Below are 15,380 nucleotides of genomic sequence, written 5' to 3' on the forward strand. Positions count from 1 at the left end.
CCACCATATGAAAGTATACGAGGGTGTCTGGACACAAGTATCTTAGAGAATTGCATCAATATGCTCTGTTTATTACATTTTGGAGTCACCATTTTAAAAAATGCTCTAGATGTAACATTTTTGTTTCAATGAGTTCTATAAAAGTAGAAGACAGAGTTCAAAGATACCGCAGATGCCAAAATTGTGGTTATGGTCATGTGGTTTAGGTGGTTAATGTAATTTTTTATTTAAACTGCAATTTCAAAGTCATAGCTTTGGCTTGAGCAGATGTTTCCTGCTGTTGAGTTCAGGCTTTACCAAAATAATATAACATTTAGGAGCAAATATACATAACAGAAGACCTCCTGTGGAAGACAGTATGGCAAATAGCTCCACAGCCACAACGTATTTGCCTTTAGAACTCAAATAGATAGGGATAAAGGAGATCCAGACACAGCAGAACACCACCATGCTGAAGGTTATATACTGAGCATCATTAAACCTATCAGGTAATTTCCGAACTAGAAAAGCAACAATAAAGCTAAACAGAGCCAATAGACCTATATATGAAATCACCACATAAAAAGCAGTGAAGGAGCCTTCATTGCACTGAATGATTATTGTGCCTGGAATTGTCTTTGAATCAGTGTCCACAAATGGTGGAGAACATATCAACCAAATGATACAAATGAATAGTTCTCCAAAGGAGAATAGAAGAACTAGGCTGATAGATACCCTGGTTCCTACCCATTTCCTGAATGTGCTGTTAGGTTTAGTTGCAGCAAAAGCTATAATGACTGTAACTGTTTTCCCCAGAACAGAGGATACAGCTACAGTGAAAATGAACCCAAAGGCAGCTTGTCTCAGCATGCAGGTCAGCTCCACAGGATAGCCAATGAAGAGAAAGGAGCAGAGGAACGATAACATAATGGACACGAGGAGGATGAAGCTGAGATTCCGATTATTTGCTCTGACTATGGGAGATCTCCGAAATTTGACAAAGACAAATAGCACCGCAGCAGTTATCACAAGAAATATGGAGGCAATACTGCATAATGTGGCTCCTAATATGCATCTATAAGAAAGAAAGTCTTTAGTCCTCTGGATGCATTTATCTTTATTAGGATTTGACCACTTATCTTCTGGACAGCTCCAGCAGTTTTCCATATCTTTGAGAAAGACAAAAAGGGGCAAGCTTTAGTTTTACATTTTTAACAAGCTTTTTGCATACATTTCGAAATGTTCTATAAGTTTAAAAAAAAGTTGGGAAAAAATACGAAATTATCTCAAAAAAGTTTAGTAAATGTGCCCCTTAGATTTTACATTTGAAAATCCCTAATTTTTCGAGTTGACAGCCTCCATAGGACTTAATGGTTCTCAACAGATCAAACCTGTTGAATTTTTATTTTACAAAAAAAAGTTACCTAAACATAAATAAATCATGAATTATAGTAGTTTTTTAAATGAATAAAAAAAAAATTGACTGTACATGGTGATTGTGTAAGTAAAGTCTGCATTTAACTACAGTAGCTCTAGGAAGTTATGTTTCGCTCTTCCCTATCCCCTATCATTGCTAAATTTTCTTATCTTATCTTCTACCTGGTCCAGGCATAACGGTACTGGATTCTAAAGCCGAAACCTGTTTTCGTCCGATATTCGGTATGTGTATGGCGCATCAACAAGGCGACCGATATCACAAAGGCTGCGGATATCGATCGTCTCGCTCATCCGATGTGTTAAAAGATTTTAATTGGGCGAAGTAGAAGGCGCTGGAGCAAAATCTATGTTTAGAGCTGAATCGCAGGTGGAGGTAGAATCCCTATTGTTTCTGCCTCCATATCTGACCAATGGTCGCAGGAAAGATCGTAATTGCTACGTACTGTATATGGCCACCTTAAGTAATGTATTATGTATTGCTAATCTGGGTACTGTGTAAATATAACCTCCACAGGGCAGTGACCTCCTTTATCATGTACCTAATATTTTATCCTTTCTTGTATTATTTAGATGTATTTACACACACCAAAAGGATTATTAGGAACACCATACTAATATGGTGTTTGACTCTCTTTTGCCTTCAGAACTGCCTTAATTCTATGTGGCATTGATTCAACAAGGTGCTGAAAGCATTCTTTAGAAATGTTGGCCCATATTGATAGGATAGCATCTTGCAGTTGATGGAGATTTGTGGGATGCACATCCAGGGCACGAAGCTTCTGTTCCACCACATCCCAAAGATGCTCTATTGGGTTGAGATCTGGTGACTGTGGGGACCATTTTAGTACAGTGAACTCATTGTGATGTTCAAGAAACCAATTTGAAATGATTCAAGCTTTGTGACATGGTGCATTATCATGTTGGAAGTAGCCATCAGAGGATGGGTACATGGTGGTCATAAAGGGATGGACATGGTCAGAAACAATGCTCAGGTAGGCCGTGGCATTTAGACGATGCCCAATTGGCACTAAGGGGCCTAAAGTGTGCCAAGAAAACATCCCCCACACCATTACACCACCACCACCAGCCTGCACAGTGGTAACAAGGCATGATGGATCCATGTTCTCATTCTGTTTATGCCAAATTCTGACTCTACCATTTGAATGTCTCAACAGAAATCGAGACTCATCAGACCAGGCAACATTTTTCAGTCTTCAACTGCCCAATTTTGGTGAGCTTGTAGCCTCTTTTTCCTATTTGATGCTTTGCTGCTACCTCGGTTGTAACGAGTGGTTATTTCAGTCAAAGTTGCTCTTCTATCAGCTTGAATCAGTTGGCCCATTCTCCTCTGACCTCTAGCATCAACAAGGCATTTTCGCCCACAGGACTGCCGCATACTGGATGTTTTTCCCTTTTCACACCATTCTTTGTAAACCCTAGAAATGGTTGTGCATAAAAATCCCAGTAACTGAGCAGATTGTGAAATACTCAGACCGGCCCGTCTGGCACCAACAACCATGCCACGCTCAAAATTGCTTAAATCACCTTTCTTTCCCATTCTGACATTCAGTTTGGAGTTCAGGAGATTGTCTTGACCAGGACCACACCCCTAAATGCATTGAAGCAACTGCCATGTGATTGGTTGATTAGCTAATTGCATTAATGAGAAATTGAACAGGGTTTCCTAATAAACCTATTGGTGAGTGTATATACTTGTACTGTTCCACCACACTCCTTTGGCATAAATTTATTTTAAAAAATGTGCCCATTTTTACGCGGCCACACCTGTTTTGACACGACTTCGGCTATTTTGACGTGACTGCAACATTTTTTGACACACGCTGAATTTTGCTGTGAATTTTGACAGAATCCGTTGTGAATCTATGCCTGGCAAAAAAATTTGCTCATCACAAATCTTCAGGACTTCCTATACCTGCTAAAATTAGGTGTTATCATGCCCTGCATTTTTTTTGTGCTTTCCTAGTCATGCACAGTGCTTGGATAATACAGTTTAGCAAGATTCTAAGCAAGTTCTATTGAATATCTCTAAAATAAGCTAAAATGATACTACACACTTGTCCCATTAGCTATTTCTCCATCTGGACAAGGGATGCAATCAAAGCAGCAGGGAGCTTTCCCTCTCTGATGAGCTGTTCGGAAACCATAGGTACAGGGTATGGTGCAACTTGAAAAGGGAGTCTGAAAGAAAAAAATAGAACAATATAATTAATTTTATTAGGAATCAGCAATCAAGTTCATGAAATCAATTTATTGACACTAAAAAAATAATTGACTGGAACCATCAAGAAGGCCTAGGAAGGGCCTGGCCAACTCAAACAAACTCAAAATGTTACTTAGGGGCACATTCACTGAAACTCTGGTTTTTCTGGCCTTGAAAGTCACATAAACTCGAGGTTGGATAAGTTTGTATTAAACTTGATCGTTGTTGCATTTATAAAATGTCACGATAATGCTTGAATCGTTTGTATGAAAATTTTGAGTTTACATATCCCAATATTCGAATATCCCAAATTTTTCAAGTTCAAAGTATTGTTAAAACTCGAAAAATAGGAGTTTAAATGGATGTTCGTTTCAATGAATCCTCATTATTTTTCACAAACAGGAATTGCTCCAGCAGCCATTTTAGGAGCATTGGCACTATTCTTGGAAAACAATAATGTGTTTAAGTTTCACTTGAAACTGGGTGAAATAGAAAACAATGATGGCATTAGTGACAATGCTTCTAAAATGGCGGCTGGAGCAATTCCTGTTTGGGAAAAATAAAGAGGATTTGTGGAAACAATGTTTTCAACTCAATAAATGTGGGATTCTCGAATGTAAACTCAAAATTTTCGTATGAACGATTCAAGCATTATCGTGACATTTTATAAATACAGCAATGATCGAGTTTAATTCGAATTTATACCGTGTCGAGTTTATGTGACTCAAAGCCAGAAAAAAAACTACATTTTAGTAAATGTGCCCCAATGTGTCTACCAATAGTTTTCGAATGAAGACAAAGGTAACTCACTTGATTAAAATGGGGGTTCCAAGTAATGTTAGAATTATTAATGAGAAGCTGTGGAACCCTAGAGGTCAGGAAGCTGCCAACCTGAGTTCTGGTTATTGTCTCATTTGGGTAAATATTCCAGTTAATGATATCAAACATGCCGGGAATATTCCCATTCTTATCAAAATGGAAGGCCATGCCTGAAGATGTTCTCAGATGTACATTTTTCAGGTAGTAATTAAGCTGACAAATAAAGGAGATGTATTTGTTCAAAACTTAAGCAACAGGGTACATTTTATTCATATAGTGGCCAGCATTTTCATTTTATACTTTTTAATTTACGTTTCAGCTTGGGTTCTTATATTTTTTTCATGAACCAATGCACTTTTATTTAAGAAATCTTAGACAAATAAAGTTATATAGTTGCTATGAGAAACAAGTATTAATCACCGTGGGCTTGTATGTGTTTAACCTAGGTTAAAAGGAAATTTCAGTATTTCAAGACTATACTGACTAGTATGGCCCTAAAAAATAAAACCATTAAATACAACCTGACCAACCATTTGATCTCTTATTGTGAATTGTTGGCAAACACATAGTTACAATAAAATAAAAATGTCACAGAAACATCCATAGATTAGATCTGAAGAGTGTTACCACCACTACCTTATACTCGATAGCTTTACCTTTCTAAGGGGAGTAATTCAAGATGGAATAGTGGGTTCCCAGGAAACTAAAAGATACTCATTAAGCCTCTCTATCATTCCCTCAACATATATATTAGTTACTGATAAGGTACTTTCCTAGAACAGTGAGTTAAAGCTAGCTTTTGAAATGTGTCTCACACAACAGAAAACCAAACACTGTGTAAAAGAAGATGTGTAAAGACGTGTAAAGTTGCTGCCGGTGACTGGCAGACTTCCCCCAGGACAGAGAATGGGGTATGCCTTAACTGTGTGAAGCAGACGTATTACCCAAGGGTTCAGTAAACCAAGGCAGGCTTTTATTTAGTAGCTCCGACACAGGGTATGGCAAAGTACAATATGTTGCAATCACACAACGAACCCAACTTCGGTATATCTTTAGTTACACACACTTCTATATTTACTCTCACAGCACTTTCTGTCTCTCAGAAGCCTACAGTACCCCTCAGTGTCGGACTGGGGTGCCAAGGGCCCACCAGAACACCTTAGACCTTAGGCCCACTCGCCAGACTAATTTTCCTTCCCTTTTCCCTCACTTTCTTTAATTTCTTAATTACCTATTTTTACATACTATTATTTATCCTTTCTTCCATTTCTTCTGTTTCGTCTCATATAGAATTGAGTAATGGCCATGGGGTAGGCATACAAGGCAAATGGCTGGGTAAGCAGAAGGTCCCCCTTACACCTGGGCCCACCACAAGTTTTCCTGGTATCCTGGTGGGCCAGTCCAACACTGGTACCCCTGTCCCCATACAGTGTACAAGCTTCAACTGGCTTTCTCACTAAAGCCCTTAGGTCCTCTCTAACCTACACCCTAAATGCTTCTCTAACTGGTGGACAATCATCTGGGGATGCTAAACTCATTCACCTCCTGTCCTTGATACCTAAATAGCTACCTAATGGCCCCTGAGGTGATTCTGGCACTCTGAACTCCTACTTATCCTAGTCCTAGCTAAGTGCAACCCCCTTTTCCTTTGGACTGGCCTAATTGCCTGTACTGCCATCAGTTCTTATTAGGCCAGATAAGGAAGTCCCCAGCTGAGACACTTCCGTTTTATAAGATCCTGTGGGAATGATCCCTACAGGCCAACCTTAGGGGTTGATGCCACTTTTTGGCCTAACTAATTATAGCCTAAACTAATAACATTTCATATAAATCTTTTTTTTAACACCATACAAGTTGGGTATATATGAGTCATTATCATCTCCTTAAATCAATCTGTAGATTTTAAAGAGCACCTATTGGGGGGAAAACTGTTTCCCCCAAAGGAGATGCAAGCTAATGGAGCCCACACTCTGGTTGGGGGATACAATACTATCTTGTGGGGGGGAAAAAAAAACCACAGGTAGTGAACACTATGCTGCCTGCATTGGGAGGGAGCTCCCGGTATGGGTGGCTATGTTTCGTCACTCGTATACACATAACCAACAAGTTGAAAAACTATCACTCTTTTGTATACTTGTGTCCAACAAAACAATTTTTTTAATAGATGCATTTATAAATATTATATGGAAAACATTGTATGCATTTAAACAGAAACATAGCATCTGTGCTCCTCGATATTAACTTTGCCTAGCGGGGGCTGAACTTTACATTCCCCTATGTTGTCATTTCATCTCTGCCACTGCAGAATAGTATGATGATTACTCTACAAATATATAGCACTAGGCGAATTGGGGATATGACCAGCAAAATAATTCTGCAGTTGGGTGTTATACATTACCTTCATTCTTATTTTGCCAGAAGAGACTTCAGTTAAGTGAGTGAGGAGACTTGTAGAGGAATGCATCTCATGTAAAGCCTGTGCCAGAGCATAGACCGCCATATAAATTGTATATGTAATTCTGTATTTGTTGTCAAGCATTAAAGTATCTTTTATATAACCTTCTTTCAAACACTGATTGCCGTTACTGTCTACTGAAATATTAACGCATCCATGATTAAACAGCCAGTACTTTTCAATAAATGTGTTGCCTGGCATTTTCCCCAACGTTGCTTCAGAAAAAAAAATCTGAAATCCAGGCATTTCTTCACTGGACACAGAAATGGCTAAAGATCCATTAAATGCACTAAATTCATGTAAATTTGTCTCAGATGGAAGATCAGTAATAATATTTAATGTCACCGATGTTATCCAGGTTATCCTTGGAACTTGGTTCAGATTTGTTAACAAGGATAGAAAGGATTCTGTGCTGCAATATAAAATGATCACCCGAGCAGATGTCCTTTCAATCATACTTATCACCCTTAGGATGTCCTTCTCATTGCTGTTTATTGGTTTTGGTGTTTTTTCTAGAAAAGTGACACAGATTCCACTTTGTTTCAATTGTTTACTTAGTTCCTCACTGGCCTGGAGATTACTGTCATCATCTGAAGCAATGATCCCAACCCATGTCCATTTGAAGTGGGTTAGAAGTTGAATGATAGCTTTAAACTGGGAATATTCATTGGGAACAGTTCGGTACATGGCTGGGAACCTTACTCTATCATTGAATATAGGATCTAATGCTCCATAACTTACCTGATAGAAAAAAGGAATTGAAGTTTGTAACTAGCTTGATTGCTTTCAGGGCTTGTCTGAAGGCTTTGGAGCTTAAGACTTATTTCAATGCATCTTAGTCCTGATCTGTTATAAAAGTGCTGCCCTTCCCAGATAGGTTGTAAATCACCCAATTCTTTTTATTAAAAAAAAATTAATACAGGATTTACACCTTATAACAAAATAAACCTCCATTTAGTAAATGAATGATTTAAAATAAACTCATTTATGAAAACTGTAAAATGAACTATGGATCAGTTACTGGCATGTACAAAGCATTGTTTTGCTGTAGATTTTTATCATTATTGATGATAATGATAATTTGCAGATTCAATATATAATATATTCTTATGATCTGTGAAGACACTAAGGGGCACATTTACAAAGGCACGAACGCTCGGAGCGTATTTTCGGCAAATTTTTCTGGCATCCGCACAATTTTGTCATACGCCGTGCGACTTTTCGTACACCGCACAACTTTTTCATACGCTTGCACGAAAAAATCAGAAAGGTTTTACCGCTGTTTACAATTGTACGGTATGAAAATTTCGGGACTTTCGGATCGCCAATACAATATTATCGTGACTAATATGATTTTTTCGTAAGCATTTTCGTGATATTTGCGATCTTCTGAAATTTTCGTTTCCAATCCGAAATTTTCCCATTCGGGATTCAAACTCGTGATTTGATAAATCTGCCCCTAAATGTGTGTTTAGCCCCTTCTAAAAGGTGTCTCAACTCCTCAAAAGTCCATTTAATTCCCAACAACTCCCTGTTACAAATGTCATAATGATTCCTTGGTACCTGTGGGTATCGGTACAGTTGAGTGATCCCAGCTATGGTGTGGCTTGCAGATGACGACATATGCCCAATAAACGCAACTGTCTTTTGTCTTTTTTGGCAGATGAAGTTAAGAACGGGCTCTGGCCTTTCTGACAGAATGCTGAAAGTGCTCAATAAGGCAATCACTTCACTGGTACAGGAATCATAAATCTGGAAACCTAATGTGATGTTGGGTAAAATCTCAGTGCTGTTGTTGATCTCCTCAATAGCATAAATAAAGGCAATTACATGGTGCAGATACTGCAAAGATGGCCTGAAAGACAAAATTCCAAACTAAATTGTGAAGGGGAACAGCAACTAATATATGTGTATCATTCCTGGTTAAAGAGGCTCATGATTGTTGATCAGGAATAGATGGAGGGAAGAGATTCCTATTCTAGACTTTTCTCCATTGGTGACCAACACAAGCACCAGAAAAGTTCATGGAGGCACCAAATAGGGGCTAAGATTGGCTATTAGGTAGCCTCTATGCCAGTGATCCCCAACCAGTGGCTCAGGGGCAACATGTTACTCCCCAACCCCTTGGATGTTGCTCTCAGTGATCCCAAACCAGGTAGTTATTTTTGAATTCCTGAGTTGGGGGCAAGTTTTGGTTGAATAAAAACAAGATTTACACCACAAAAAGTCTCCTGTAAGCTGATAGTGTGCATAGAGGCCCCTAATAGCCAATCACAGGCCTTATTTGGCTCCTCCATGAACTTTTATGGTGCTTGTGTTGCTCTCCAAGTCTTTTTACATTTGACTGTGGCTCACGAGTAAGAAAGGTTGGGGACCCTTGCTTTATGCACACTATCAGCTTACAGGGGCTTTATTTTGGTAGTAAATCTTGTTTTTAATCAAACAGAACTTGCCACCAAGTCAGGAATTCAAACAGAACTACCTGGTTTGGGGGCACTGAGAGCAACATTTAAGTGTCATTTGGGAATCCTTGTTTAAAATCTTCTAAAATCCATTCAAGCCTTAATTTTATTCGCATGTGACCTGGGTATCTTGCTAGGCTGAAAGTAGTTGGCCCTCATGGAATTAAAACGATACAACAGTTTTGCCATCATGAAAAATCTATGCAAGATCATTTTTCCGACCATTGCCTTAGTACCTATCAGATTCGGTCACTTGTAAAATAAATATTGAGTAATGGCATTCAGGAGCTTTCCGTACAAATTCCGTATATCTGATTGCAACTGTCCCCTTAGCTTCCCACATTACTACTATCCCTGTACCTAAACTGACTACACATACAGCAAAGAAACATAGAAGTAATCATTAACCCAGATGTACAGTAGATCGATCTACAAACCCATTGTGCTTACTCAACCAGCTTTTGTGGTAGCCAATACAAATCATCTGGTTCTGCAGTCAGTAACGCTAACAAACACTTCAACTTTGGTAGAAATAATATAAATGCAAACGTAGTTTGTTGGGGGGATCCTTTATGGAGAAGGATCTAGGGGTTTTTGTAGATAACAAGTTGTCTTATTCCAGGCAGTGTCATTCTGTGGCTACTAAAGCAAATAAAGTGCTGTCTTGTATAAAAAGGGCATTGACTCAAGGGATGAGAACATAATTTTCCTCTTTATAGGTCCCTGGTAAGGCCTCACCTTGAGTATGCAGTGCAGTTTTGGGCTCCAGTCCTTAAGAAGGATATTAATGAGCTGGAGAGAGTGCAGAGACGTGCAACTAAACTGGTAAAGGGGATGGAAGGGTTAAACTATGAGGTTAGACTGTCAGGGTTGGGGTTGTTTTCTCTGGGAAAGAGGCGCTTGCGAGGGGACATGATTACTCTGTACAAGTACATTAGAGGGGATTATAGGCAGATAGGGGGTGTTCTTTTTTTCCATAAAAATGATCAGTGTACCAGAGGCCCCCCCCTTTAGATTAGAGGAACGGAGCTTCCATTAGAAGCAGCGTAGGGGGTTCCTCACGGTGAGGGCAGTGAGGTTGTGGAATGCCCTTCCTAGAGATGGGGTAATGGCAGATTCTGTTAATGCCTATAAGAGGGGCCTGGATGAGTTCTTGAACAAGCAGAATATCCAAGGCTATTGTGATACTAATATCTACAGTTAGTATTAGTGGCTGTATATATAGTTTATGTATGTGAGTGTATAGATAGGTCAGTATGGGTCTGTATGTGAGTGGATAGATAGGTCAGTGTGGGTCTGTATGTGAGTGGATAGATAGGTCAGTGTGGGTCTGTATGTGAGTGGATAGATAGGTCAGTATGGGTCTGTATGTGAGTGGATAGATAGGTCAGTGTGGGTCTGTATGTGAGTGGATAGATAGGTCAGTGTGGGTCTGTATGTGAGTGGATAGATAGGTCAGTGTGGGTCTGTATGTGAGTGGATAGATAGGTCAGTGTGGGTCTGTATGTGAGTGGATAGATAGGTCAGTATGGGTCTGTATGTGAGTGGATAGATAGGTCAGTGTGGGTCTGTATGTGAATGTATAGATAGGTCAGTATGGGTCTGTATGTGAGTGGATAGATAGGTAAGTATAGGGTGTGTGTGCTGGGTTTATTTGGAAGGGTTGAACCCTATGTAACTATGTAACTCATTCTGTCCTCCTTTCCCTAAAAATGATTTTCATCCTTCGGTGGCATTGAGACATTATTGCAAGACCTTTTACTTACAGGAAACATTTTACAGGATATGGTTCCTCTGAAAAATCCTGGATCACCCAAGCAGCATGTATAAATATTTGCAAAATGCCCCCAAAGTTAATGTCTCCATCTCTGGTGTAACTATATGGGGATATACTAGTACTAAGACCACATCCTTGTCTGTTGACCTCTCCTTTTGCACTAGTTAATGTAAGTGCAATAATCATGAATGACCAAAGGTACAAGTGACAAAGAATTGTTTGCAAATAATCCGATTTCATTTTTAATCCTCCTTTGTGATTATTTTGCCTTGTCAGTCTGTTCATACCAGCTTCATGGGAAACAGTACCATCTATAACATAACTCTATCGCTGACTTCAAGCTAGCAAACAGTTTTGCACATTAAGGCTTGAAGTTGAGCTTTATAAACTCTAGCTGTTTTCCATTATAATTATAAGTTGCAATGCAGAGATTGCTTAGTGTTGTTAAAAATACAGCTTTGCTAACATTTAAGTGCTTCTTTTTCTACAATACCTAATATCTGTGGAATTCTAAAATGAATTGCTTATTTATAAATAGTTAATTGTTAGTTTATTAGGTCACTGTGTCTTTGTTCTACATTTCCCTTGTATGTAGTTTCTAAACTGAAATATGTTTTAGATGGATATTACTTGTGGCAGCTGACTTGTGACCTTTGCATGTAAGTCCAGAAAAATGACCAACAAATGTAGATGTCTAGAGCCAACATTCTTCCTTTTTAATATGCTACATTGTTTGTAAGCAATCTAAGTACAATGTACAGTATATTACCCAAAGTTACACACACTACAGATGTAACCAGCAAGTTTTCACATTTTGTCTTACCATGTCCAGACACCACTGTTTTGAGTGTTAAATTCTGCCTCTAGATGGTGCTAGAGAGCAGACTAGCCAGCAAAACACAAAGACATTAGACCATTTTTAGGGTTTTTTTGTGTGATAACTGGAAGAGACATAACATGACAACACCGTAAAGGGACTTGGCTGTATATGTAGGTCCAATTTACATGCCTGTAAGTTTTTGGAGTGTGGAAGGAAACCCATGCAGACCACAACTTTAAAGGAGAAGGAAGTCATTTTGGCATTTTACTGCAAATAGATTCGCCACATTAGTGCCACCTAGAACACTATATTTATTCTGCATAAAGCTTTACTATACCTGAGTAAAGAGCCTAAGAAGGTCCCTGTGATAGCAGCTGCCATTTTAGCTTGGTTTTGGTAGCTTCCTACTGCAGTTATAGCCATTGGAAGCTCAGATCCCACATTCCTAAGGGAGGGGGAAATGAGTTCTTATGTATTCTTATGGGAGGGGGGAGCAGGAGAAGGGAGGGGGAGAGATCGAGAGGAGATAATTGAGCAGACTCAAGCCCCAAACCTGAAGGAGCCCTAAAAGAGAGGAAGTCTGATAATGAAGAACATGTTCCCAAAAAAAGAGACAACAAATTCTGTGTTTCTTTTGATAGAGGACTATCTGTGAGCCTTTCTGTGAGGGCTTATGGCTGTATTTACATAGACCTTTCTAATTCTAATAAACTAATTTCCACAAATGTCTGACATTTACTAAAAATTCTGAACTGGAAAAGTACTTGGAGGACAAAGTTGCAGAAAAGTCGCAAAACTGCAACTTTTTTTAATTGTTGCACCAAAAGACAGGGTCAAAAATCTAAAAAAAACCCTCTTAAACCTACATGATCTTGACAAGTTTAAGTTAGTGAACTGTCATATTGGATTTTTAGCCGTTTTGACGCACAGTAAATCTCACTATGTCACACATTTTTTCTGCAACTTTTAGCGTGAAAAAAATTCCGAATTAAAAAAAAAAATTCAATCCGTTAGTAATTGGCCCCTTTAGGTGACCATACACAGGCATATTTAAGCTGCCTATTCCATCCTTTTAGGTTGATTCAGCAGCTTATCTGCCATGTATGGGGACCCCCGAGGGCCCTACCCAACTGATATCTGGTTGAAAATTGCAAAGGTGTCGACCAGGCAGGGTTGATTTTTCCAGGGATTGCATCAACTCATTGATGTGGTCTTCATTCCAATCACTCCTATCTCCATCATTTTAATTCTATAATTTGGTCCTAGGGCCAAACAATCAAAGTAGCCCAATATCACCCATCTTAGGTGAACATATCGGGGAAAGATCTCACCAAACGAGCGAGTCTTATAATGTAAAGCCACCTTTAGGGCCAGATTTTGTGATTTTTAGGTGCCAAAGTTATTCTTCATTACAAAAGCCCATTCAGGGAAATTTATGGAAATAGCTGAGCTATTGCTAAAGCAATAATATATCTGGCTCCTAGGTTACTCAATGATATGTTACTAAAAAAAGGGAATGAAAAGCTTTTATTATACAGGTATGGGATCCCTTATCCGGAAACCTTTTATCCAGAAAGCTCCGAATTACGGAAAGCCTGTCTCCCATAGACTCCATTTTAATCAAATAATTCAGAATTTTAAAACTGATTTCCTTTTTCTCTGTAATAATAAAACAGTACCTTGTAATTGATCCCAACTAAGATATAATCAATCCTTATTGGATGCAAAACAATCCTATTGGGTTTAATTAATGTTTTATTGATTTTTTAGTAGACTTAAGGTATGGAGATCCAAATTACGGAAAGACCCCTTATCTGGAATACCCTTGGTCCCGAGCATTCTGGATAACGGGTCCTATACCTGTATATAATTCAAGGAGCATAGCTGGTATTGATCTTTGGCTCATGATAGCATAAGGAACAACCTTATACAAACCCCAACCAAATAGATCATACTGGGAATTTTGATATTACTTATTATACAGCGCTGCGGAATATGTTGGCACTTTATAAATAAATGTTAATAATAATAATAATAATAAGTCAGATATTTTTGCCAGAATTTTTATATCAATGTTTAAGACAGAGATAGGGTGGTAAGTTTGGAAATTGTTATGTTCTGTAACAAGTTTTGGAATGGTGAAGATGTTCCACCTGGAGAAGCTGATTAAACATACGAGTTGCATAAAGTGTGAGGAGATGGGATATCGGTCTCTCCCCCAATATCATGGATACAGTCATATCGGCGGTGAGACCCGAAGTGTCTTCAGTCAGTAAGAAGATGCCAGCCAGGTACGCTGCTGCACTTCTCTGCATTTTTTGATTTTTAGACATAGTGGTTAGCAATAGGGACAGAGTTTACACATAAAAACAATGGTCTTAAGAGCTGTCTGGACCTCCAGATCATATATAGCAGCAGTGGGTTTAACCCTTGCTTCAGGACTGCTATATGATTTGCCCTTTGTGAGCACAGTAACCTGTACCAATGTAGATGACAACCACTGCTCAAAAATGTGGAATATATTCCCTTTTCATTGGATCTGCCCAGTTGGGAATGCAGTATATATTGCTTGGCTCTCAAGCAGGGAAAATTGTTCTTTTTTAATAAGGCAATCCATATATCTGTTTTGGCAGCTAATGCAAGGGAAAATGGCCAACATGTACACCCGCCGGGCAGTTTGTCGGCAGTACGTTTATAATGTGGCAAAGGCCTGCGACCAGAGACACTGCAATCCAAAGGTAGGCATAATCTGTTTGGATCAGTTATACTCTGCCTAGATTAGTGAAGGGCAATCTGATTGGTGCTTTTGCTTTCTGCAACCACTTGCTGAATATTAGTTTGAGCTTGAGAGTTTCAGTGGTCAGTGGGAGTTGCCATAGGCAAAGTCAAGTTTTTTATTCAAACAGGTTTTCCTTTTTAATAAATAAGGGACCATTTGCGAGTTTATTCGATTTAGAGAAACAAACTCAAATTTACTATATAGAGAGAGTGTGAGTGTACCGCACACGCTGGGACTTAATGTACAGAAAAAAAGTTGACGCTCTGTCTCTATATTTAGTTTATTTTGACCAGCACCCAGGCAGTTAACTACATTTTTAGGATTGTGCTCCTCTCTGCACTACCTTACATAGTATCTCAGTTACCCTTAAGCCAGCTCTGATATTGTGTATTTGACACCTGTAGGGAGGTGATTATTGTCACTAGCAGTTAGTTGCCTAACCGACTGATACAAGTTGAGACCAGTGCCCAGTCTTCTGCTCCTGGGGGCTGGTTGATAGGCACCCACCTAAGGACTAAATCCCTCCCTGACTTTTATATAGAGGCCAGCCTCTGCCCCAGCCCATTTCCCCATCCATCCATTCCACTGTCTAGCCCACCCATTTCCCCTCCCCCAAATTGCATCATGGCCC

The 15,380-nt window shown here is 39.1% G+C and overlaps 1 protein-coding gene across 1 annotated transcript; it reads right to left on the reverse strand.

Moving 5' to 3' along the window:
- Positions 1 to 246: 246 nt before the first annotated feature.
- On the reverse strand, positions 247 to 12,351 carry LOC100492860 (vomeronasal type-2 receptor 26). Its single transcript, XM_002942668.2, has 6 exons — positions 12,308 to 12,351; positions 8,475 to 8,766; positions 6,855 to 7,652; positions 4,448 to 4,669; positions 3,492 to 3,615; positions 247 to 1,148 (listed from the first exon to the last, which is right to left on the reverse strand). Exons 1-6 carry the CDS (start codon positions 12,349 to 12,351, stop codon positions 247 to 249), a joined length of 2,382 nt encoding a protein of 793 aa, XP_002942714.2.
- Positions 12,352 to 15,380: the final 3,029 nt, after the last annotated feature.

Source organism: Xenopus tropicalis, chromosome 8 (genome assembly GCF_000004195.4).
Source record: "Xenopus tropicalis strain Nigerian chromosome 8, UCB_Xtro_10.0, whole genome shotgun sequence".
Taxonomy (NCBI): Eukaryota; Metazoa; Chordata; class Amphibia; order Anura; family Pipidae; genus Xenopus; species Xenopus tropicalis.

Coding starts and splice junctions, on each gene's coding strand:
- LOC100492860 (XM_002942668.2), bottom strand. CDS start 12,351: ATGGCAGCTGCTATCACAGGGACCTTCTTAGGCTCTTTACTCAG. Junction 3,616..4,447: donor GGAACCCCCATTTTAATCAA/GTGAGTTACCTT, acceptor TTTTTCTTTCAG/ACTCCCTTTTCAAGTTGCAC. Junction 1,149..3,491: donor AGAAATAGCTAATGGGACAA/GTGTGTAGTATC, acceptor TCTTTCTCAAAG/ATATGGAAAACTGCTGGAGC.